Raw genomic sequence first — 25,573 nt, 5'->3', positions numbered from 1 at the left:
GTGGGTGCTCGTCTGAGACTGGTTATTCCATACTTTTTGCTAGGGGTTGTAGAATCAAATTATGGTAAACGAGAGTGCCGAAAACCCTCAAATCAAATGAAAACTGCTTGATTTAAACTGCGAAATCATAAAAATTATCTCTTTTTCTTGTTAGACAATACTGAATTTAAACTGATTTCAAACAATACTTTTTCTTGGAGTGATCAATCAGCCTACCAGGAAACTACAATACCTAGAGAAAACCCATGCAGGCAACATGCAAACCCCACACAAGAGGGTTGGAATGGAACCCTTGATTTCAGAACTGTGGGGCAGATGTGTTAACCCCTCACTGTGCCACCCTCCTCTTAGTCCTCTTAATTGGACCCCCAGAGTCTTTACGCTCAGATTTTATGATAGGTGCAAATGTGGCTGTTAGAATTTGTGAACCTCCTTTGTGGAGTTTGAATACACATACAAAAATGCATGCACACAATTAAATGCATTTGATAAGTGTTAACAATATTGGTGCCTGCGCTAGGGGTACAGCCACCCCTGGGCCTCTAGTGGGCCCGATTTGCGGGCATTAAGAGGGTTCGGGTGGGCGTGAGATAGGGGCTAAAAATAAAGAATGATAACGCGTGGAGCACATAGGCTAGGTTTATACCGCAGGTCTTAATGCACAATTCAGGTTTTTTGTCGGATCTGTTTTTGGCGTGCCCGTTCAGACTGCCTTTCAGGTATCACACATGCGCACTAATTCGCAGTCTGAGACGCGCTGAGCAACTGACCCGCATGCGCAGGAGCATCGAAACAAATGATGAACATGATGCACACACGCACATATGGACAGTTTGCCCTGACTCCCGGCCGTGTAAGCAATCTTGAAGTATTGCTCATTTGGAGCAGAGAGAAACCGAGCATTCTGAGGCTTATCCTTAACCCATTTTATTTTTTATGACTGTTGTCAAGCCTGCTCCTTCACCAAACAAGGAGCTAACACTAATGCACAGCTGCACCCCTACTGTAGCGCCCTGTCTCTCTCGCTCTTTTATGACGTAATTGCTGCATGAATTCCGATTTGGGAGACTTGACAGTTCAGACTGGCGCTACATTCTGGAAAAATGTTGCATCGGATTTAAATGACATACGAAAGTGACCCAGAGGCATCAAAACATCAAAACAAATGACTAAACATGCTGGCACATCATTCTAGGGTGATCATATTTTGATTTCCAAAAAGAGGACACAAATAACAGACATAAATAATCCCTGTTTATTCAATGTGTATTCAAAGTTGTATGAGCATGCAACCAGACAGATACGGTCAGTTTTCCCCGACTATTGAAATACAGTAATGCTCATTTAGCACACCGAAAAAAAAACGAGCATTCTCCCACGCCTAAAAATCGTGGTCTCGGTGGTCTTCGCTTGTGAATGCAAACGGAGCAGGGTCCGCTTTTGCTACTTTATGTGCAGCTTCACAGCCTGGAGCTGAAGGGACAATTTGACAGTCCAAAAAGTCACGACAGTGAGAGCGATGGCACATCTGTGTGACTTGGGGTACCACATGGTTTTCTTTCGTAGTTTAATTTCCCCTATGCATTTTTTATATACTCCAGTTAGCTCATCATTGTGTAAGGAGGGAGCGACCCCACCGCTGGCTGAGCGGTGACTTGCTATGCTATGCTAGATTACGTGCAGTGTCACAGCACCACAGCACCATGCTGTGACACTCCACGCTCCCCTTCCCTCCCAGGAGGGAGGTACTGTATTTCCTCTTTTATTTGTCCACGTGATGCTACTCGGAAAGTTCGGTTGGCACAATGTGAAAACTGAACCTTTTCAAAAACTCATTTGCAAGTGTTGCTGTGAGGTAGCTCTCCATTCGGACCCTGGTCCTCCTGATGTAGTGTGAAAGCTCCCTAAATGTCGCACTTCCAGGTGAGAAAGATTGCACTGGGAGGCTCCATCTTTCTAACACACAATGTCTATATTTGCTTTAGGCCAAGTGGTGAAAGGGCAACGCGAAAATGATTTCCAAACAAGAGACACTTTTTGAAATCACTAACTCAGACATTTGCCTACCTGGTTGTTAAGTCAGTGCAGGTGAGCTACACGGGACAGGTGCAATCTCAGGATTTGTGTGCTCAAAACCAGTGTTGCTAATCTTACTTTAACAAAAGTAATTAGTTACAGTTACAAATTATTTCTCCCCAAAAGTAACTGCGTTAGAAACTCATTTACTTCGTTGTAACAGTAATTAGTTACTCAGCAAAGTAACTGACGTTTCCCTTCATGTTCTACACGTTATTACAATGTGCTGGGCTGTTCCTGACCAATTTGGTACCCTAGGCAACATATTTGCTGGCGCCCCTTCTCCCCATAGCTATTTTCACAACAAATATTCAAACACACTGAAAAAGCACATTATCTCTTTGTAATTTATTATATAAAAAACAGCAACGAACAAATGCAGAAATTAAAAGAAAAATGCTCTGATAATTCAAAAACAAACGTACTAAATAAAATAAATTACAATTATTATTACAATATTATTTACCAGTTTAAACACACACGCAGAACACTTTAAAATGCAACTTTTTTTTTCACCTTGACCTATAACCTTACTCGCCTTTTCTTCACAGATGCAAAAGCATCTGTTGCACATACAGTATGACTGCTGTTCTGGAAGGTGCACTTCTTTATACACTGGCAGTTTGTGTGTGGGAAGATACTGGCCCAGGATGTAGAGGTGGAAGGAAAATATTTCAGAAGAGCATCTACAAAGAAACGAAAGTGGGATGTTACATCATAGTAGTCATATAGCTGTTGATTGTGAAACCAGCATGACACAACCATAATAGCGCCTAACTATAGCAGCCTACTGTACCTGGCTCAATCAGGTGTTCCAATCTGGCCATTAACTTTGTCGGGCGAGATTGAAAAATAAAATAAATACATGAAGCACCGCAACTACACTGGACCATCCAATAATAATGAATTAAATAATGTATGACAACCAAAAAACATTTTTTTTTTTAATTTTTTTTTTTACATGAACGGAATTGCCATTTTAATGAATTAATGACACATTTAATGAAAATTGTTTGCATTTAAATCCATGACACTTTTAGCCCTCCATACCACAGAACTACGAAATTATTGATTGCATATTTAATGGTGTATTTGTTTAACTTTGGCACTTTTAGCCAAGGCAAATTTATTTCTATAGCGCAATTTAACACAACATAAAAGTGCTTCACATCACATGAAAAACAGCATGACAATTTTAGACCTCCATACACTTTGTCTAACTTTCGCTAAAATGGGAGGGGGAGTATATTTAACTGAAAGTAATCCACAGCTAGCTGAATACTGAAAATATTTTTAAAACAAGAAGCCTGGCTATGATACAGACTAATATAATTTAGCTTTAACAGTATGTCATATAAACTCTATTTAAATAACCGCTAGCTTTCATTTGCGCCAAGTATACGTGTTTATGCAGTTGAAAAAAGTGTTTTTCATCACTACAAACTTCTGTGTTTTTCACGTTTATGCTCCTCTTCTTTCTTCTTCTTTCCAAAATGCAACCCGGAGGGCTTTTGTCTTTTCATGACGTCGACTTGTCACCGTAATGTCGCCTGATTGCGGAGACTGAAAACAGCACCTTCAGGTAGCTCGTTGGTCTGCTGGGGGGTGAGTGGGACTAGAGTCTGTGGTGAAGTTACCGCATCACAGGAAACAGAGAAACGGGCAGAGGGCACACTACAAAAATAATTTCATTATCATTTAAAGACTTATTACGATATGGTTTGTTGTTCTTTTGTTTTATTGTCTTGTATATTTTTTTTGAATACTGCTATCATCAAATAATATTTGAACATTTTTCTTGATGCCCTTTTGGACGCTGCTACGCCCGTAGGCATTTGCCTAGCTCGCCTTATGGACCGCACGGGTCCGACAATATACTTTGTATAACATCTTTCACATCAAAGATTTGTATATTAACTGATTGAATACACAATTTACAGTATTTTAGAACAGTATGTATTCTTTGGATCAAATATATTAGTCTGTTAAGAAAACACAAATGTAAACTGACCATTAACCAGCGCAAATCTCTGAAATTGTATGTTAGCCCTACTGCACAATAAGCAGAACACTATCCTTAAATATTCCGTAAAGTATTGGCCCGTCGCCATTATTGCTGTCTTGTTGTGTTTGCCAGAGAGTGCAGTGAAGCAGGGCAAAATCCGCCCAGTTAGCCAATCATCATCGCGTTTGCAATGGTGTCACCACCCCCTTCCTTCCCCCTCTCCAGCTCTGCTCTCTCCCAGGCAGCTGATGTGTGACAAAAATCAGACAACTCACGCTTCATTCAACCAGATTGTAGTAACTTGCACCGTCACAATCTCGGTAACTGTAACGACGTTGCAAAGATGGAAAAAGTAATTAATTTGATTATTAACTACTGAAAAAAATAATGCCATTAGAAACATTGTTATACTCTTACGGCATTATTAACAACACTTCTCATAACACAACGCGCAATATTGTAAACTCCCTAGAAACAAACAAACAATAAGGCTTTCATCCCTGATGCGCGTAAGTTGGATAAAATATCCGAGATTTTGCGACTATGCGAGGGAGTGTCTTTTATTTTATTCAATGTTTATGACAACGCGAGGGAAAATGTCCATGCATGTCAATTTAAAGTGAGGGAGTTAGTGCTTCCGGCGGACTGCTTGAGAAACGGTGCGCTGAATGGTTTATTGAGCAAAATTATTCAAAGAGACAGGCAGGCTTCGATTTACTGTCTTCAACCTTCAAGTTATAACTCTCTGTCAGGGCTAGATTAATTTAAAAATGCCTTTAATTAATCAATATTTAGTTTATGAATAATTTGTCGATTTGTAATTATCAATTTATTTAAAAAAAAAATAAATAGTGGAACTAGTTTGTATGGATTAGACACAGTTGGGGTCTTTGTTGGGATGGGTGGAGGAGGGGTGTTAGATAGGGTTGATAAACATCTTCCCATAATTAGATTTTCAAACCTGGGGTCTCTGGAATTGTACCATGTCATAAGTATGTATCAATACTAAAATGTCGTATTCAGATACAATATTTGATTGCAAAAGAATCAATAGTCAACCCACATGGTCGTTGCTGTGCCTCCCCCCTCTCCTCACTATGGAGACTGTATCACTCTTCACATGAGACAGCATCAGCGGGCTTGTAGTCTCCTTAGATCACACACACATAGGTCAATAACAGTCGAGCATGGTTAGTTTTGTTGAGGGAAATTTGATTTTGCGCTACTCTTGATCGTAACGGTAGTAGAGGATATTTTATTGTGCTTTATTATTATTTTCTTTTGTTTATTTAGTACTGATAATTGTATTGAATACTTTAGTGTCGTGACATTATTAATATACAGTACACATGCACAGGAACACACACGGTTTGGCTCTCAAGGAATCCGATTTTTAAAATGTGTTTTTTTGGGCTCTTTAAGTCAGAAAGGTTACTCACCCCTGCCTTAAGCCTTTAATGCCTGCAATTGTCAGAGAATCACAAAATTTGAAAAATAAGGTCGTATAGAAACCTTTTTTTCCAAATTTGTAAAAAAGAAGAAAAAATATGTGTAATAAGCGCTCTAATATCTATAACCCTTGCTAAATAGTTTTTTTTTTTTTTTCTCTTGGAACCTGCAGATGCATGAGTTGACTTGCATTCATTATTTATTTATTTATTTTTAGGAAAGATATTTCAAAGTTCTGAATTAGTCTCAAAATCATGAAATTCTGAGTGTATCAAATGTGATACATTTGGCAAGAAGGGGTTAAACCATATTCTGTCCAGCTGCATTTTCTTAACAAACACCCAGTTTAAACAGCCATGAAAGGGAGTGTACTAAACACCTATGTTACACTTTAAAATTGTTTCAGCGTTAAAAGGCGTATGGATTTACCATTCTGCGTTTGCAAGCAGTTGAACAGGGAAGGTAAAAATAGATAATGATTTGTATTCAGTCACATTCATTACACAAAAGATCAATGACACAATTTCATTAAGACACATACCACACTTCATGTAAAGTAACTGCACCAGACAATAAAACATATCGGCCTGCTTTAGGATTGTTTAATGATTTACATCACACAAGGCGAAGGTAATATGAGAAAATGTACAAGTTAACACATGTAAAAATAGTAGAGATACAGCAGCCTGTTGGCAAACGGTAGCAGGATCGACGCAAGATTTTAAAATGATATACCTATCCTTGCCTGCAATAAACTCAGTGAGGCAGATTAAAGCATTTGTGGCGCAAGTGTTATAGTTGCAGTTTGGCCCATTTTCACTCACTGTAACTAGATCAATGCAAGCAGAATGTTATTTAAAGTCGCACTGCACTATGACATAGTTTGTATTTTTCCCAGATTAAATTTTATAGGGATTGGGCCTACAGAAATGGTGACAGGATTTGAACATGAGCGTTAACACAAAAATGATGGCAAGAGGAAACGATTTAGAGAACAATATAAATTGTTGACATAGTGGAATTGTTGAACTTTCATATGAACACTAGATGTCAGTATTTCCCTGGTCATGTTGAGCCTTGTATAAAACTGACCCAGAAGACTTAGAAAATTTCCACCATGGTTAAATTTGGTTTTACACCGCCTGGGAGATGTGTAACATATTGTAGTTTTAATAGAAGTCGGAGGGGGAAACGTTTGTATTTCAGTCTGACCCACGCTAAAATAACATGATGAATGGTTTTTGCAACTTGTGAGTTCTTAAGGCCTCAGTGGAGATCAGGTTTTTTGGTGACTAACTTCCTGTTTTGAGAAAATTATTCAAATATCTACTTACTCTGCATTCAGGGAAAAATAAGAATCAATTACTCTGGTTGCACTCTGACTTCTCTATAATTTCCCCACTAGATTTGGTCATTCAATAGTTTGCTGGATGGCTTTTTATTGTAAAGCGTTTTCCCAAAAAGTTGGGACCAATACAAATTGTCAATAAAAACTGAATGCAATTATGTTGAAGTGCCAAATATCAATATTTTATTCAGAGCCAGTGTTGTTTTTGGCAGCACTTTTAATTTTCATCTTAGTCTTTCAAAGCATAATACATATTAGTCATATTTTAGCCATCTCAAAATATGTTTGTCTTCATTTACTTTTTGTTGACGAAAACTCAAGACTAATTTGGACCAATTTGTTGTTGACATTGACTATAAATATTTTCATCAATAACATTTTTTAAAATTACAAAAATATATAAATAAATAAATGTTTCCAACTACTTTGAATTAATATTGACAGACAAGCACAAATTGTAGCGTCTACAAGGACAACGCCAACTTTGTGATAATACATACTCAGCAGGAAAACAGTACATTATTTTCAATGAATTATACCCACCTGGATGGGTGGACGCCACGAACTGTATGTAAATATAAAGTTATACGAGAGTTTAAGAGAATTCTCGCCATTAGCGTTAGCTTTATGCTAACACAAATGCTATATTAACGCTAAGAGTTACATTTAGTGTGTGATGATCACTCAGCACAGACCTTTAAAAGCTAAAGCAACATTGCATATTCTCTCTGGCCAATATCAGAAAACAAATCTTACTGTGTGTACAGTGTGTATGTAACCTGGAGTGACTCGATACGACACTGGTGAGTCAGGCAGTGGGCGGGGCGCAGAACAGCGCGAGTGACACAACCAGACACTGCTACAATGCAGGCTTACTATACATGAAATGTCACACATCGTGAACATGACAGAAACTATTGTGCATTTTCGTTTCGTTCTCGTCTCGTCAGATGAAAAACTGGCGTTAGTCTCGTAATGTTTTAGTCTCCCAATACACATGTTTAGCTCGATATCGGCTCATCATCGTCATGAAAAAAGTGTTCGTTGACTAAATATTTTCGTTATCATCATCCTTGACGAAAACAAAACTGTTCAGAACAAAACAGATGGCAGGATAAAAATTTAAACTGCGAACATTTATAATTGTATTGAATTGGGATTGTATGTTGATTTTAAGTACAGTGGTACCCATACTTACGAAATTAATTGGTTTTGAAAGTAGTTTCTTAATTTGAAAATTCTGTAGGTAGAGACGTGTTTTCCATGTAAATGCCCTAATCTATTCCAAGCCCCCCCAAATTTAGACATAAATTCTTTGTAACTCATAAAAATGCATCATAACATATAACAAATACTGTGGAGCAAATAAGTATTTAGTCAACCACTAATTGTGCAAGTTCTCCCACTTGAAAATATTAGAGAGGCCTGAAATTGTCAACATGGTTAAACTTAAACCATGAGAGACAGAATGTGGAAACCCCCCCCCCCCCCACCACCACCAGAAAATCACATTGTTTGATTTTTAAATAATTTATTTGCAAATCATGGTGGAAAATAAGTATCTATACCAATTTGGTCTATACCAAAAGTTAATCTCAATACTTTGTTATGAACCCTTTGTTGGCAATAACGGAGGCCAAACGTTTTCTGTAACTCTTCAAAAGCTTTTCACACACTGTTGCTGATATTTTGGCCCATTCCTCCATACAGATCTCCTCTAGATCAGTGATGTTTTGGGGCTGTCGTTGGGCAACACAGATTTTCATCTCCTTCCTCACCCCGTGGCGTCAAAATGATAACAAGAACGGGGAGCAAAAATCCCAGAAACACACGGGAGGACCTAGTGAATGACCTACAGAGAGCTGGGACCACAGTAACAAAGGCTACTATCAGTAACACAATGCGCCGCCAGGGACTCAAATCCTGCACTGCCAGAAGTGTCCCCCTGCTGAAGCCAGTACACGTCCAGGCCCATCTGCGCTTCGCTAGAGAGCATTTGGATGATCCAGAAGAGGACTGGAAGAATGTGGTATGGTCAGATGAAACCAAAATAGAACTTTTTGATAGAAACCCAGGTTCTCTTGTTTTGGAGGAAAAAGAATACTGAATTGCACCATACCCACTGTGAAGCATGGGGGTGGAAACATCATGCTTTGGGGCTGTTTTTCTGCAAAGGGACCAGGACGACCGATCTGTGTAAAGGAAAGAATGAATGGGGCCATGTATCGAGAGATTTTGAGTGAAAATCTCCTTCCGTCAGCAAGGGCATTGAAGATGAGACGTGGCTGGGTCTTTCAGCATGACAATGATCCCAAACACACAGCCAGGGCAACAAAGGAGTGGCTTTGTAAGAAGCATTTCAAGGTCCTGGAGTGGCCTAGCCAGTCTCCAGATCTCAACCCCATAGAAAATCTGTGGAGAGAGTTGAAAGTCTGTGTTGCCCAACGACAGCCCCAAAACATCACTGCTCTAGAGGAGATCTGCATGGAGGGATGGGCCAAAATACCAGCAACAGTGTGTGAAAAGCTTGTGAAGAGTTACAGAAAACGTTTGGCCTCCGTTATTGCCAACAAAGGGTACATAGGTATGTATTGAGATGAACTTTTGGTATTGACCAAATACTTATTTTCCACCATGATTTGCAAATAAATTATTTTAAAATCAAACAATGTGATTTTCTGTTTTTCTTTTTTCCACATGCTGTCTCTCATGGTTGAGGTTTTACCATGTTGACAATTACAGGCCTCTCTAATATTTTTAAGTGGGAGAACTTGCACAATTAGTGGTTGACTGAAAACTTATTTGCCCCACTGTACATGTTACAATTAGATTATTGCACAATAAACATAAAATCTGATTGTTCATAATGTAACAAAACCAAGAGTACAAAATAAAAGTTAATACACCCATGTAAAGCTGTCGGAACACAAGGGGAGTAAGAGGATGCTGGGATACACACATCCACTTATCCAACTGGGTGTCAGAAATGCTTGGCAATAACCAATGGCAGAGCAGCAATAAGTATGTTATGTTCAGTAACCTCCGGGAGCTACGAATACCAGCCATACTGTATTTTTGCCTTTCTTATCCTGAAAAAGAGGCAATATTTCCCATCGAGGCGTGTCTTAACCTTAACATTCTGTCTGTAGAGACGTTCATAAAAAGAGGTACCACTGTATCATGTGTCAACAAATCTTAAAAAAAAAACAACAACTACTCTTTTTAAAACAGTTTGAAAATACAACTCTCTTATTGTTCATCTGTCTTGAGCTTTCTGTTTTGCACCTTCCTCTTTATGATGCGCCAAATTTTCTTTACAGGTGAAATATCTGGACTGCAGGCTGGCCATTTCAACACTTGGATTCTTATCCTACGCAGCCATGATGTTGCAATTAATTCATGTTGCATCGCGAATGCTTTCTGAAAGTCGTCCTCAGCCCATTCCATGATTTCCTTTACAATAGTATTCCTGTTTGTGGCGCAGTGCCTTTTAAAAGGCACAACGATCACGGGCATCCAGTATGGTTTTTCGGCCTTGACCCTCACGCTCAGGAACTTTTGGATGATGTTATACACTGTAGATGAAGATGATAGTGACTTCAACCTATTTGCAATTTTTCCACTGTGAAACATATTTCTGATATTGCTGCACTATATTTTGGTGCAACATTAAGTGAATTGATGATCCTGAATTGATGATGAGCGTCTCTGCCACTCTGAAAAGCTGTTTTTATTTCCATGTTGCCAATGGACCTAATTAGTGATAATTGGTCTTTCAGATGTTCATTATATATGCAATTGACATTTCCATCATCTTATTACTACCTCTCACAACTTAAAAAAGATTTGTTGACACCATGTTATGTAAATTCAGCATATGTTTCCCTTAGAGCAGTACTTCTCAAATGGTGGGGCGCGCCCCCCCAGGGGGGCGCAGAGCGATGCCAGGGGGGGCGCGAGTGACCTCGGGGAACATGCTTTTATTTTTTTTATTTTTTATTTGCCGTACTAGAATAAAGTGTACTTGCACATCCACTCCGTGGGTGGCAGTGGCGCTCTCATTTTCAAAGTGCGTGCAGTATTTTTGAAGTAAGCAAGAGCACACGGAAGAGACTCATGCAGAGCTGGACTCACGCAGCGACCCACTGTCTTCTTCGGTTCTCACGTGTCCGGCCGAGAAGTGCCGTTTTCGGCTTGGGATCGTCACGACCACCGCCCTCACCTACGGTTCTACCTCGGCCGCCGAGAATGCGCTTTTTTGGGGCCGTTTGCCTTTGACTTTTAATATAGTGGGAAATGAGGAAAGACCACTGTTTACTGAGTCTAAAAATGATTATAGCGGAGAAGCCAAATCAGTTAAGACGCCACTTAAAGACATTCGACCTCAATCTCATTGATAAGTCGCTTGATTGTTTTTCAGCGAAAATGTGCCGAATATTGCCAATTGTCACAATCGTCCCGCTTTGTCAGTGTTATATCAGTAAACCAGTGAGCACTGTGGTGAATCAGCGAAAATAAAAACTTTCCTTCTGTGCAAAGACTTTCCCCCCCCCCTTCTATTCAGTTTTGTTTTTCGGTCAAATGTTTTGGCACGTTGCCCTGAAGAGTAAATGTTTCTAATCAATTTGAATTTGTTATTATTTACTGATTTTATTACATTTTATTTTTCAGTATCAAATGGTCAAAAATGTACCTTGAGTGTATTTTTACAGTTTGGATGTGACTTTTTTTTTTTTTTTTTTTTTTTTAACTTCAGGCAAATTGATGCGCGTTAAGTCTTTTCTGTTACAAGCAACACAATGTTAAAAAAGTTATACTTTATTATAAGTTGATCTATGTTACTTTTTTTCTTTAATAGAAAAAAAAAAGGACACAATGTTAGGCTGAGGCGTACTTATAATAGTAATATAGACGAATGATACTATTTACAGTGGTGGCAGAGAGTTGGGGGGGGGGGGGGCGCAACATTTACGTCTTCCTTGGGGGGGCGTAACAGAAAATAATTGAGAAGCACTGCCTTAGAGTAAGAGAGAAGCCATGGACCAAGTGGATCCCTCCCCCAAAAATGTACAACAATTTAAAAAAAAATAAATAAATAAAAGAATTTAATTTTTATGATGTGTAAACATCCAAATATTTGTCATTGATATGTAACAGTGTGTGAAATGTATGTACTAGTGAGTATGTTAAACTATTTGTTGATTTTTCATCTCCCAATGAAAACGCTATGTCTTGGCTCAGGCCAAACTGTAAGCCAGCACACATTAAAGCACCACTTTGTAAGTTTTCAGTTTTAGTCAACTTAAGCGACGCTGGTGGACAAAGCGGTACTGCTTTGCCTTAAGAAAGACTGTGTTTGCCATGATAACCAGCGCTGCATTTCCTGTGAAGACCGGCGCATACCCGTACAGTGTCGTAAAATCATCAATCAATCAAAAATCAATCTCCCGGTTGCCTGCAGACGGATTAAACATTTCTGTTCTCAGCGGCTGTGTGTAGGACGAGTAGTAATAAGGTCATGAATCCAGTTGTGGATAAACAACGACGTGATAGGCCCAGACGACGGAGGGGATGGACGAACGGCTGCGGAAGAGTCAACTGGAGCCCTTTTAGGTGCACCGCTAAAAGCCGAAAAGGTAAAAAGACGTTTTGTCATAATTTAAGGCGGGTGAAAGTTGACTTGAAGCGACCTTCGACCATTTTGTGTTTTGTCTAACGGTGAATGTTGCATTCTGGCATATGGGGAATTAGTTTGGTAACAGTAGTCTTAACACTAGAGGGGTATTTTATAGATTTGTGCATGAAGTACAACATCCATTGCGTAGTTTAGGCTGGGCGAAAGATAGATAAAAAAAAATAATAAAAAAAACCCACAAAAAAACTATAAAAAAATTTAAATAATTTTAAAAAAAAGTAAAATAAAAGGACAAGTTAGGTTAGGGAGCGTGGTGCCCTCTGGAAGCCGATTAAATTGCGGGAGACGGCAATTGAGAAGGGGTTGTGAGTCGCCCCCTCCCTCCCCAAACCCCAACCTTTCCTTCCTAATGCTGGTTGGCGTCTGGGCGACACAATCACCGGATTGTTGTTGTTTCCCGATTTGATTTGGTGGGACACATGTAATATAAGTTAGGTTAGGGAGCGTGGTGTCCTCTGGAAGCCGATTAAATTGCGAGAGACGGCAATTGAGAAGGGGTTGTGAGTCGCCCCCTCCCTCCCCAAACCCCAACCTTCCCTTCCTATTGCTGATTGGCGTCTGGGCGACACAATCACCGGATTGTTGTTGTTTCCCGATTTGATTTGGTGGGACACACGTAATATAAGTTAGGTTAGGAAGCGTGGTGTCCTCTGGAAGCCGATTAAATTGCGAGAGACGGCAATTGAGAAGGGGTTGTGAGTCGCCCCCTCCCTCCCCAAACCCCAACCTTCCCTTCCTAATGCTGGTTGGCGTCTGGGCGACACAATCATCGGATGGTTGTTGTTTTCCCGATTTGATCTGGTGGGACACACGTAATATATACATGCGCATGTATGCATATACATATAAATATATGTGTATGGGATAGATATGGGCATGTATATGGAATTGTAGATTAGATTGTAGATTAGTGCGTGAGAACCCCCTCCGAGTGTTAATAGGATCGCGAGGGATCGGCAGTTGCAAGCTCATTGTGACTGTTGGTTTCCGATCTGACACGGGGGCTGTGGCCCGCAGTATGTGTATGCATATATATATATATGTGATTAATTGTGCATATATATTTATATGGATAGACATATACTTGTCCAAAGGAAGTGAATTGACTGGCGAGGCAGCGTCAGGCCGGGTCAAATTCGCCCGGACTGGAACGTGGCGGTTCCCCACCTCGTGTCTGACGAGGCGGAGGATTGTGAGCTGGGTGGCGGCGCCCTGGGGAGTGGTCCCTCCTTAAAAGATGGGTGCAAGACCCGTCGGAAGGCACACTGTGGCGTCTTGAGGCACCTTTTGTGGCTCACGAGGGCCCCAGGTTCCTACGACAAAACACGATAGGTTAAGGCCGTGCTTGGAGTGACGCCCAGCAGCAGAGAGAGCCTCGAGAGAGAAAAAACATGGCCATGATTAGATTCGCCCAGCGGAAATATAGGTTAGGGACCCGGAATGGATGGTTGTACAAATGCACTAAGATTGACCATGACAAAAAATGACAATTAAAATGGGGAAGCCGGGGTGGACTGCCACTGTTGCTGTTTAAATGTTAAGTTGCTATGGTGTCGTGTAGTCTCTTGTTAAAGTAATTGGACGTTTTGTTTTGCTTAGTGTTGTTCGGAATGAAGCCGAAAAAATAGGAAGCGCCCCTGTTAACGTTCTGGGAGACAGCCGTTGGCATGGCGCCTGGAGTTGGGCTATCTGATTAGAAAAGAACACTGTGTTCAAAATAAGGAGGGCGGGCCGTCGGTGGCCCCTATTTGCAACATGGGGTCCTCGACGGCATCCGCTGGGTTTTTTGCCAAAATTGATTATAAGGGGAGGCTAGAATTGAAGCTGGGAATTTTCCAGTCCTTGTTTAACACTTTAAGATAAAATTGAGAGCAAAAAAGGGACAACATGTAAAAAAATTCTAAAAAATCAGTAGATCTGATTAGAAAAGGAACACAGTGTTCAAAATGAGGTGCGCGGGCCGATGGGCGGGAGGCCCCTCTTGCTCTTGTTCAGGCCAAGCAGAGTAAGGAGGGCTGAAGTCCCTGGATGTTTGGTAAAGTTATAGATTAAAAAAAAAAAAAAAAAAAAAAAAAGCTTTTTCTAACAAGATGTTTTTTACTCACAAAAGAATGTAGAGAAACAAAAGAATATTAAAGTGATGCGCTCAACCACGAACTTACAATTATTAGAATAACAAACATGCAAACCGAACAAGCAAAGAACACCTTAAAATTAGTAACGGGGAATTGATATCATGGCTCGCTTCTAGTATAACGAATAGTTTGAAATTTAATGTTTAGGGGATTCGAGCATGATGAATATGGGGAAAGTGTCACTTTTGGATCACATGTTGATAGAATTGGCTGTCGTGAATTCAGCTGGGATCCAAAGAACAACAGGATAACTTTATTGATTTTAGTTTTGATATAAGAAGACAATTAAAATTGAACTAATTTTTGCTGTTATGAAAATAGAGTAGGAAATAAGTGGCCAACTTTGTCGAGACAGGCCATGACCAAAGTTAATTGACAAATTATCAAATAGGGTGTGACTATAAAACCTGTAACAATGCAATATAAGAATTGTAAATATTTGAGCTAATTGACATTCATAACACCCCTTAAAGTAACTAGAACATCTTTGAAAAAAAAAAAAAAAAAGCAAATGGTTCTTTCATAACACTTATCACGATTCCAAATTTACATCGGAGATAACGTTCCCAGAATGAGATAAATTGTAAGTCTTATTAGTTTTCATTTTTATTTTAACTTGGATATTTGCTTTTCATTGTTGACCCTTGAAGGAAATAATTTCATTTAGTATATTTTCTTTTTCTTTTGCACTTTCGTAAAACTGATTTTGGAGTTATTTTGTAGTTCCGTTTAATGTGGAGTCTATAGAAGCTAATTTAAGTTTGAGATGCCTTGCCTAAAGGGTTAAAGTTTAGGAAAGAGCAAAGTTTTAAAGTGGGTCATCTCAAGCTCAAGTCTCTGGTTGTTTTGGTAAAACAATAGATAAGACAGTCCTTCCCTAGCCACTATTGACTCCCGGAAGAATGCGGAGGGAGAATCTCCTATATGTGTTAATTTTGATATACGGGACAATGTAAAAGTGGATTTAGGTTTTTAAAAAGACTTGAAATGCCAGATTTCACTAAAATATAATCTTTTGGGTCACCTGCGGATAGAATTGGGCTATCCTTGCAAAAAAGAAATCAAGAAATGAATAAAATAAAATAAAAAAAAGGGGAATAAGACATTTTCACCAATTTCATGATCTGGGATGAAAAGACAAGACCAATGTAGGTAAATTTTGTTGCTTTGAAATTATAGGGGAAATTAGCAACCAATTTTTTTTTTTAAGAGAAAGACCACAGTAGAAATCGAATTAACAAATTACATAAGAGGGGAGGAATTAAATTTGAGAATGTAAACAAACATGGGCATCGTGCCAAATGCAAGTTATTATGCTGGGGAAATGGCTTATGTTAAAAGTTAAGAATAATACTCGAAAGATACAACGATAATTAGATAGAATCTAGAGATGAGTTAATTTAATTTCAGAATACCTTTCCAAGTCTACTGCCTATAAATACAATTTCCCCAGTAGAAGACAATTTTTATGTTTTCATGTTTGATTTTTGATTTTTGTTTTTGATCTTTTGATGAATTATCCTCATGTGATATTTTTCCATTCCTTTGGACACCTTTATGGAACAGATTTTTTATCTTTAAGGACTTGAATAATCTTTCAAAAAAAAAAAAAAAAAAAAGGATTGGAGAAAGTGTTGTGTAGTTCCATGTCTGTGCTAACTGTATTTTTCATTTATCTATTTCTATTCTTTTTCCATTTTTTAAATAAAAAGTCAATCTGGTTGGCTTGCATTTATTCTATTGATCCTATTCACTGGTTTGTTATTTTGCAATTATTTTCGGGGGACCTAATTGTTTCACAAAAGGGGAGAAAGATACATATTTTGAACGACATAAGGAACAAAGGAAAAGGCATCACTTTCCAAGACATAAATATTTTAATTATTGCTGAGTGGCTTTGTTTGGGATCTGAATTGGACATGAGGGGTTTGTAAACTGGAAATAATAAGACATATAAATGTTTTTGTGTTGATTGTTGCAATGGTAACCATTGAACAGTTTAAACGTGTAGTAGACAACCACACACCGTAGAAATGAATGTATAACTCCCATCTTTCGACAAAATGATTCCTTGTGACTAGGGTTGTTGACGATCAATATTATTAAGCTAATATAAGTGGGTCAAGATAACACCAACATTACTTACAACATTACTGAAAGTTAATATGGATGCGGACAACTGTAAATTTTTATTGACTTGTACAGTCTGTTCAACTCTAAACATACAGTTCTGAGGGCCAAAAAACAGTTAATTATTATAAACATAATACTATTCATAATCTCATTTAGACATATGGAGTTTCACACATTGCTTTAATAGCACGACACATTTTAGGAGCACGCAGAGGCCATTACAACGATCTAAAGTTTTCCCTGACCACATTGTTTCCCAAAAGATTTCAAGGGTTAAGGATAATAATCTGCCACATCACATGTTGGAGTTTTGAGACGGGTGCTGTTGGGACGTTTCAGGTGGTAAGGTTACAAAGAGGCCCAGTTATGATAAGTAAGTATGACAAATCGGCTATTCTTGAGTTTATCCTTATTTCTATTCATCGATCCCCTGAAACACCAGATGTGTATGTTGACAGGATGGGAAGACATTCACCCTGAACGCTAGCTGAGCTGGAGCTGGGTGTGACAAGAGGAGCCATCGCACCGGCACACGGACCACCGGTTGCGCGGGTGGGAGAAGGGATCGCCAATGGTTGGAGGATCAAAGGTTTGATTCCAGACCCCACCTATTCCCTCAGGGCTGTGACTGCGGTGCCGCACGAGCCCTGAGCTGGTGGTTGTGTGAGAACAGGTGCTCACAAAATAATGGTTCATCGCCAAGGGACAGCCGTCACGACTGTCCCCACGGTTTTATACTCACCCCAGCTGACGATGCTGTGTTTCGTCGAGGTGAATGTTTTCCGGTCTTTTTGAGTTTGAGAGAGTATTTAAATGTTAGAGAGATTACCGTGCCTCAGACGTCTCGACAAGCAGTAAAAAAAACAAAAAAACTAAAACTTGAGTACGTGACATAGTTTAAGTACACCACATAGTCCCAGATGTATTTGATTAAGATTCTTTACTTTTATTATTTTATGTTCACTTTCTAATGATTAACTTTCCTGTAGGTACCACATTATATTTTAGACACCTTAAACTCATTGTTTGTGTTCTACACAAAGGCAAAGTCGTGCTATGCTTTAATTAGGGAGTGTTTTAAAATATGTTGGAGGCTCTGTATTCTTTTGAGTTGAACAGATTACAGCTACACTAGGATCCACTCGGGTGGGGGGCAACCATGACGGATCCGGACTGGGAGAAAATAAACAAATTCCCATACGACCCATGTCCTAGGAAGCGACAGTTGATTATGGAAATAAATAGGTTTAGCGTCATGGTCCCTGTCGCTATAGTGCTCTCGTTTATTTGTTCTTTTTAATATTATTTTTCACTATAAGGTTTGGATTTTCTTTCCTTTTTCCCTTTTATTGATTTCACATGCGGATGTTGCTGTTAGAAATGTGGTGTGGAAAGGTGCCCCTGACGTTGTTGGTAAGTAGTGGGAATACACATTGTTTATGTAGTGGGGTTTATTTTTTCCGTCACATTTTTCGATCTTTTGCAGTCACATTTGGGTTCTGTAATTCCTCGACACATGTCATATAAGTTCACTGGGTTGTTTTATATTTCCACAATCACCATAGATTCATTTTTGTTCTTGGGATTTTTGTTCAAAGACTACTATTTTTTCGTTAGGTTCTAAATCATAGTACTCGGTAGATTTGTGCCATTTTTAAGTCCCAGTTTTTATTCTTTAGCCTTTAGCCATATTTGTCATTTGGGGTGGAGAATATAACTTTTATTATTTTTATATATATACTTTTGATTAGGATATTTATTCATTTTTTGGTGAATGGGGCGGAATAAAGTTTTTCTTTAATTGGGGTGGAATAAAGTTTGCCTACAGGCGTCTGTGTCCATCATTTTCAACAACTGGGAAGGGGTGAAGACGTTTATTTCAAGTTTCGAGTTCATTCTGTCCAAGTTTTTCTGTATTGCAACATTCCGCTTTTGTACAGTACCGCTTTTTCACCATTCTCTAGTCAATGGGGGAATGTTTTTTGCTGTGTCATGTTTGTAGATGTAGTAGTTTGTCAGTGCTGTTCTTTTTCTTCATTTAAAAGCTGTTCTGAGATGTTTGACACACTGTTGCATTCTTTTTTCTTCAGGGCTGCGCACAGTTCCCTCTTACTACAGGTGGTGGTTGACCCTAACGTTACTGAAGTTGAAAAGGGGGGCGGTTAAATTTTAATTTACTGGACTAAAATTTAACTCAGTACGGTTCTCACTTTTCCTGATTTAAAGGTTGTTATTCAATGGACGGAATTTAGCTTAGTGTGTTTCTCATTTTCCTAACTAAAGATTATTTTTATTTTTTATGGGGCCAAATTTAACTGAATGTATATCTCATTTTTCCTAGCGACAGGACTAACTTGATGGGTAGCCCGTCTAATTGATCATGAAAAATTGGTCTCAATGCACCTGTACAAAGAGGGCACTGTGAGCTGATGCCTATAGCCACGGGACCAAAGACAACCAAGGATTAACCCTTTGAGGCGGTATCATATTGTTTTAAAGAGTACTTAACAGGAGTCCTGAGGGGGACAAATTTCGCACATCCCTGTTTAAACTGTTCATTAATTGCTACATTTCTTCCACCACTTGACAAAGCTAAGTTCTAAGGCCACAACCATGTTTTTACAATCCCCTGTCGGGGCTCGTGAGGGGGATTGAAGGGGAAACGATATCGTCATCGCACACACCATATAATTGTCTGCATTAGTCTAACACATATATAGTCTAACACATATATATGACACCGTCTAAGTGTTTGCATTACTCTAACACACGTAATATAATTAATCAGGAAATAGTATCATTTTCATATTTAAGGTAGGACTACGCTACTAATATAAAATAAATAGAACACCATAGTTTAATGAGAGGAAATAGAAGAGATACACAATGCCGTCTTATCACAGGAGTGACGCACCAACTCTGGCAAATCTGCTCTCCCAGAAAACTCCAAGGACAAAGCGCTTTGTCCTAAAACAAGCACAACCAGCCCGGACAGCAAAGTTGATAGCGGGCGTCCCAATCCGCGCACGAACCTAAGCCGCCCAAAACCGGCCACAGCGGGGGTGGCACAAAAGCAACGCCCAGAAACGCCTTCGACAAGACCCGCATCAGCAAAGACTTCAAAAAGACTGGACACTGAGATAAGACAGATTTCTTCTGCTCGGAAACATGTAGCCTTGTTTTGGATCCAGAATTGTCCCTCCGTCGTCTGTTTTTGCCTTGTTTTTTACCATTGTCGACGAATAAATTGTCAACCTGTTTTCGGCGAGTGTTCCTCAAGCTTTTGAAACATGGAGTCAGTGTGCAAAGGGTTAACACAGGAACGCGCGGAGTTTAGCTTCCTCCTGGCCTGGCTCTTCGGGGGCGTCGAGCTGCGGAGCACATTTCCGTTCTGTTGCCGGCCTCCCTGTGCGGTTTGGGCTGGGAGGACTAAATTCCTTCAATAGCATATGGCAGTTAGCAACCGTGTGGCTAACCACCCCACCAGTGAAAGCCTGGCCAATGTTTGTTTCCGAGGTACTTCCGCTTTACTTCCACATTTCTGCTCGCGACTTCCGTTTTACACTTTCTCTATCCAAAATAACAGTGGAGCTGTCACAATCCCTCAAAAAGGACACTTTGGAAATTTCACATCCATCCGCCATCAACATGACATTGGAGGACAACATGTTCATGAAGGCAGATGTGGAAACAAGTCCGTGCCATTACAAAAACGGGGTGTTTATGGAGACATGTTGCTGCTGTGCTATGGAAGGTATGATCTTCCTATCCCTGCATTTTCATGTGTCCAGCGCTCAAAAAATACTAAAGCCAAACTCTTGCGCATGAAATGACTTGTTGTCTTTGATATTGTTATTACGATGATGATTGTAATTATGATAATGTTTAATATTATTTACGACAACTAATGTACTGGTTTGGCTGCAACACATGCTATCTGCTGCTAGCCTGTCTCTAATCAGTACGTGTATGTTATGTACTTCCTTACTCTAAGTACATGTAAGGCCGAGACTTGAATGGAACAACACTTCTTTATTCAGTGTGCTTCTCAGCATATATGTCACAGAGACATCACTGAGATTCCTTTTATACTGTAATACCACACCCACAGGAAGTGCACACTATGGCAACAGCAGAGTGACATAAATATGTCACATCTCCTCCACCCCTTACATAACATGTCCCAGAAATAAACACAAAAATACCTCCTGTTTTCCCCCCATTACTTATAAATCCAATCTGTCGCGTGCAGGATAACGACATTCAACAGTCACTTCCGATTTTCCACTTGTGGAAACAGGTTCCGATACCGTTTCAGGTTCCGTTTGTGCATTGGTTGAATTAGACACAATTACAGCAGGATTGTTTGGGTTTGACACATCCGGTAAGCTAGACATTTCTAGTATTTTTGGCACATCCGGTAAGCTAGACATTTCTGATATAATTACATTGCTAGCATCATCACAATCAATAGACAGTTCTGGAGTAGTGTCTGGTATTCCCAACAATTGATCCACATGGTGACGCCAAACACCATCAGCTGTTTGAACTGTGTAGGAAACAGGCCCAGTTTGAGCAATGATAGTGGCAGGGGCCCACTTTTCCTTACTCTGGTAACTCCGGGCCATAACAGAGTCACCAGGTGCAAAAACTCGGTTCTTGGAATGCAGGTCTCTGTACTTGACTTGCTTCCGTTGATTCATTCGAACAATCTCGCTCAGGGTTGGTGGTTTCAGAAGATCCATGCCAGTTCGTATCTCTCGAGAAAACATGAGGCTCGCTGGCGATACCTTGGTAGTTGCATGCACAGATGTTCGGTATTTGAGGACAAATTCGTGTAGTCTCTGATAGAGTGTACATTTCCCTTGTGATGCTTTGAGAGCATGTTTGAGGGTCTGCACAAACCTCTCTGCCAAGCCGTTGGTTGCCGAGTGATAGGGAGCCGACTTAATGTGTTGAACCCCATTGGCTTGCAGAAATTCAACCATTTATTTTGACACAAATTGGGGCCCATTGTCTGACACGAGTTGTGCAGGGGCTCCGAAACGACTAAACATCTCCCCTAACTTCTCAATTGCCTTTTCCGATGTGGTGGATTTCATGATAGCTACCTCTGGCCACTTACTATGGGCATTGATAGCAACCAGAAACATTCAAATTTTCAAAAGGCCCCACAAAGTCAATATGAATGCGGTGCCAAGGGTCCTCAGGAAAATCCCAAGGAAGAAGTGTGGCTGCAGGTGGATTGATGCAAATCTTCTGGCAAGATGAATAACTTTTTACCGTCTCATCGATCTGTTTACCTAATCCTGGCCACCAAAAATAACTTCTCGCCATTTCTTTCATTTCAACAACACCACTGTGACCTACATGCAGCGGCGCAAGCATTTTAGCACGCAATGACTGTGGCACAATCACTCTCCTCCCACACAGCAAACAACCCGATTGAACAGAAAGTTCCCACCTCCTATCCAAAAAAGGTTTGAGAGCGGTGTTCTCACACTTTGATTGTCCTTTAATTACCATGTCCAGTACGACTGACAGGTCGGGGTCGTTCCGAGTTGCACGTTTCACTTGCGACGCTCAAATTGGTGCGTGTTCAACATTTCGGAAATAGAATATGTCCACTGAGGTAGGTTCATGTTTTGTGACAGGAAGCGGCAACCTCGAAAGTCCATCAGCATTGCAATGCAAATCAGATTTGCGATACTTGATGTCGTATGAGTGAGTTGATAACAAAAAAGCCCACCTCTGAGGACATGCTGCAGCCAGTGAAGGGATTCCTGCATGAGGTCCCAAAATCGTTGTCAGTGGTCTGTGATCCGTTAACAGAGTAAACTTCCTTCCATACAAATATTGGTGGAACTTCCTCACACCAAAAATAATGCTCAATGCTTCTCATTCCAATTAAGCATAGTTTGACTCTGCTTTTTTTAAGTGTTCTCGATGCGAAAGCAATTGGTCTGTCATCTCCGTTCGGGAACACATGGGAGATGACAGCACCCACCCCGTAGGGTGAAGCATTGCATGCCAGCTGTATTGGATATGAAAGTTTGAAATGAGTAAGGACCTCTGATGAAATCAGGGCGTTTTTCGCATTTCGAAAAGCTTTGTTACACTCATTCGTCCATTTCCATTTCACATCTTTGCACAACAGCTCATGCAATGGTTTAAGAAGTGATGCCAAATTGGCAATAAACCGTCCATAATAGTTCAATAGACCTAAAAAAGATCTAAGCTGACTCGCATTCTCTGGGGCGGGTGCATCCACAATTGCCTTTGTCTTTGATGGAGACTTGTGTAGTCCTTTTTGGTCTATCACATACCTGAGATACTCCATCGATGGTCTCAAAAATTCACATTTTTCCTTGCACACTCGAAGACCATACTGCCTTAGCCTTTTTAAGACAGCATCCAGGTTGCGAAGATGCTCCTCGTCGTTGGCACCGGTGCAGAGAATGTCATCCAAGTAACATTGTACTCCTGGCAATCCACTCAAAATTTGATCCATAGCCCGTTGAAACAGAGCAGGAGCAGATGTGATGCCAAAAGGTAATCTGCAATATCTGAAAAGTCCCTTGTGCATGTTAATTGTCAGCCACTCCCGTGATTCTTTGTCCACATGCATCTGCAGATAAGCTTGGTTGAGGTCAATTTTGCTGAATTTTTGACCACCGCTCAGACCTGCAAACAAATCATCGATCAATGGAAGTGGGTACTGCTCCACACAAAGCACCAGATTCAAAGTCACTTAAAAATCGCCACATGTGCAAATTCCGCCATTCTTTTTCGGAACCGGCACAATTGGTGTCGCCCTGGTGGTGACTGGTTCCAAAACACCACTTTTGACCCACGCACCCAGGTCGGCCTCGACTTTGTCATGAATAGCATACGGCACTGTTCTAGCCTTGATAAACACAGGTTTGCTTCCTGGTTTAATGTGCAATTTCACTGTAATTTCCTTCATGCTGCCCAATTCCTCACGGAAAACCTCTTCATTCTTGTCCAGGATGACTAGTAGTTGTGAAGAACTGTCTGAAAGCCAAACTTCTAGCCAATTTACGCGAAGTGCATTAATCCACAATCTTCCCATGATGGAAGCAAAATTCCCTTTTGTGACATACACTGGAAGTTTAGCAGTTTGATCCTTGCATTGCACAGTAATGTCAGTCATTCCTTTAATGTGCACTTTGTGTCCAGTGTACGCTTTGAACACAGTGTCTGACGATCTTAATGGAAGGTGTCTTAAACACTGTTTATAGACGTGGAAGGACACAAGCGATGCTTGTGATCCAGTGTCTATTTGCATTTTGACTGGGTGACCCTCTAACTTTGGTGTTACCCAGTGACACCCTGACTTCCGGTCCACATTCATTACATGCACGGTGTGCGCGTCACTTTCATCTTCGGAAGTAGAGGCACTCTCTACTGCTTTGACATCTTTGTTTTCTTCTTGTCTATCATTTCCTTATCTTTCTCTGTGCTTGTTTTTATCTGACAGGCACATTCCCCCTCTTCCTGATTTCTCCTGAGAAATCGAAATCTCTCTGCTATCACAAGGGGCTTGGGTGTAAAATGTCCATTAAGAGTTTCCACGATTTGACTGTACGTTTTACTGCCAGGTTTATCGGGTTGAAGCAAGTTTCTCAGTAAATTGAAAGTCTTTGACCCAATAATGCTCAAAAACGTGGGCACCACTTTCTCTTCCGCTATTTCATTAGCTTCCACGAAATAGCCGAACCGCTCCGTGTACGAGCTCCACTGTTCCACAAGCTCATCAAAAGAACCAACAGAGCCGATAACTCCCGCCATAGCGCCTGGTTATACAGCACCTTTACGCTCCCTTTGAAATCTCCGCTCGTCCTCCTCCCCACGAAGTCACGACGTGGAAGCTGAGGTCGGCGCCGTCTGTCCGCTGGAGCACCGCGACCCGCAGCAAACTCCCAAAACAGCACGTCCGAGCTGACGCAGGTCCAGATGTCCTCGTCACCACTTTTGTTATATACTTCCTTAATCTAAGTACATGTAAGGCCGAGACTTGAATGGAACAACACTTTATTCAGTGTGCTTCTCAGCATATATGTCACAGAGACATCACAGAGATTCCTTTTATACTGTAATACCACACCCACAGGAAGTGCACTCTATGGCAACAGTAAATATGTCACAGTGTAGGATGGCACAATTGTGTAAACGCATAAATGCAAGTGTTATGAGTTTTTTGTTTGTTTATTTACAGGTGGAAAACACTGTTAGGTAAGGGAATACAACTTGATGGGCCTCACAACAACACTTACTGTACGTTGATGAACATATATCGCGACTACGTACATTCTACTTTGATGATGGAAGGCTTGACTTATGCTCCACCTTCGCTAATATTTTTCTAATAATTTTATAAATTGTTGATATATTGACCTGTTTTGCGCATGCACCAGTCATTTTAAATGAAACAAAAAATGGAATCATGTTGTCCAAAAGTTATATTGCGATCAATATCTGCAATAAAAAAGAATGACATACTATTTGTGATTATATGTACATTTGTGAGAACTCATAATACCATAACTATAATCTAACCAGATGAACAATAACTTGTAACAACAAAATCTGTGTCAGCCCTTCTGCATTCGGCAACTGTAATATTATTTGTAATTTTGCCTCATTTTGGTCCCTCAACTGGCCTGCGCATCAATCTGCACCTCATGTTAACACAGGCTGCACAGATTGTT

General features: G+C 40.2%; 1 protein-coding gene across 1 annotated transcript in view; it reads right to left on the bottom strand.

Moving 5' to 3' along the window:
• Window positions 1-24,653, bottom strand: part of tead3a (TEA domain family member 3 a) — a 70,275-nt gene extending 45,622 nt beyond the window's left edge. Inside the window, exons 1-4 of the mRNA XM_057856623.1 lie at window positions 24,341-24,653; window positions 23,700-23,876; window positions 23,168-23,525; window positions 2,653-2,762 (exon numbers count right to left, since the gene is read on the bottom strand). Of these exons, the coding sequence (XP_057712606.1) occupies window positions 2,653-2,762; window positions 23,168-23,525; window positions 23,700-23,876; window positions 24,341-24,653 (958 nt within the window). The remainder of the gene's footprint in view (window positions 1-2,652; window positions 2,763-23,167; window positions 23,526-23,699; window positions 23,877-24,340) is intronic.
• Between the last annotated feature and the right edge of the window lie 920 nt (window positions 24,654-25,573).

The sequence above is a fragment of the Corythoichthys intestinalis genome, chromosome 2 (assembly GCF_030265065.1).
Source record: "Corythoichthys intestinalis isolate RoL2023-P3 chromosome 2, ASM3026506v1, whole genome shotgun sequence".
Lineage (NCBI taxonomy): Eukaryota > Metazoa > Chordata > Actinopteri > Syngnathiformes > Syngnathidae > Corythoichthys > Corythoichthys intestinalis.
The sequence above is the reverse complement of the archived record's forward strand: the minus strand, read 5'-3'. Positions and strand labels throughout refer to the sequence as shown.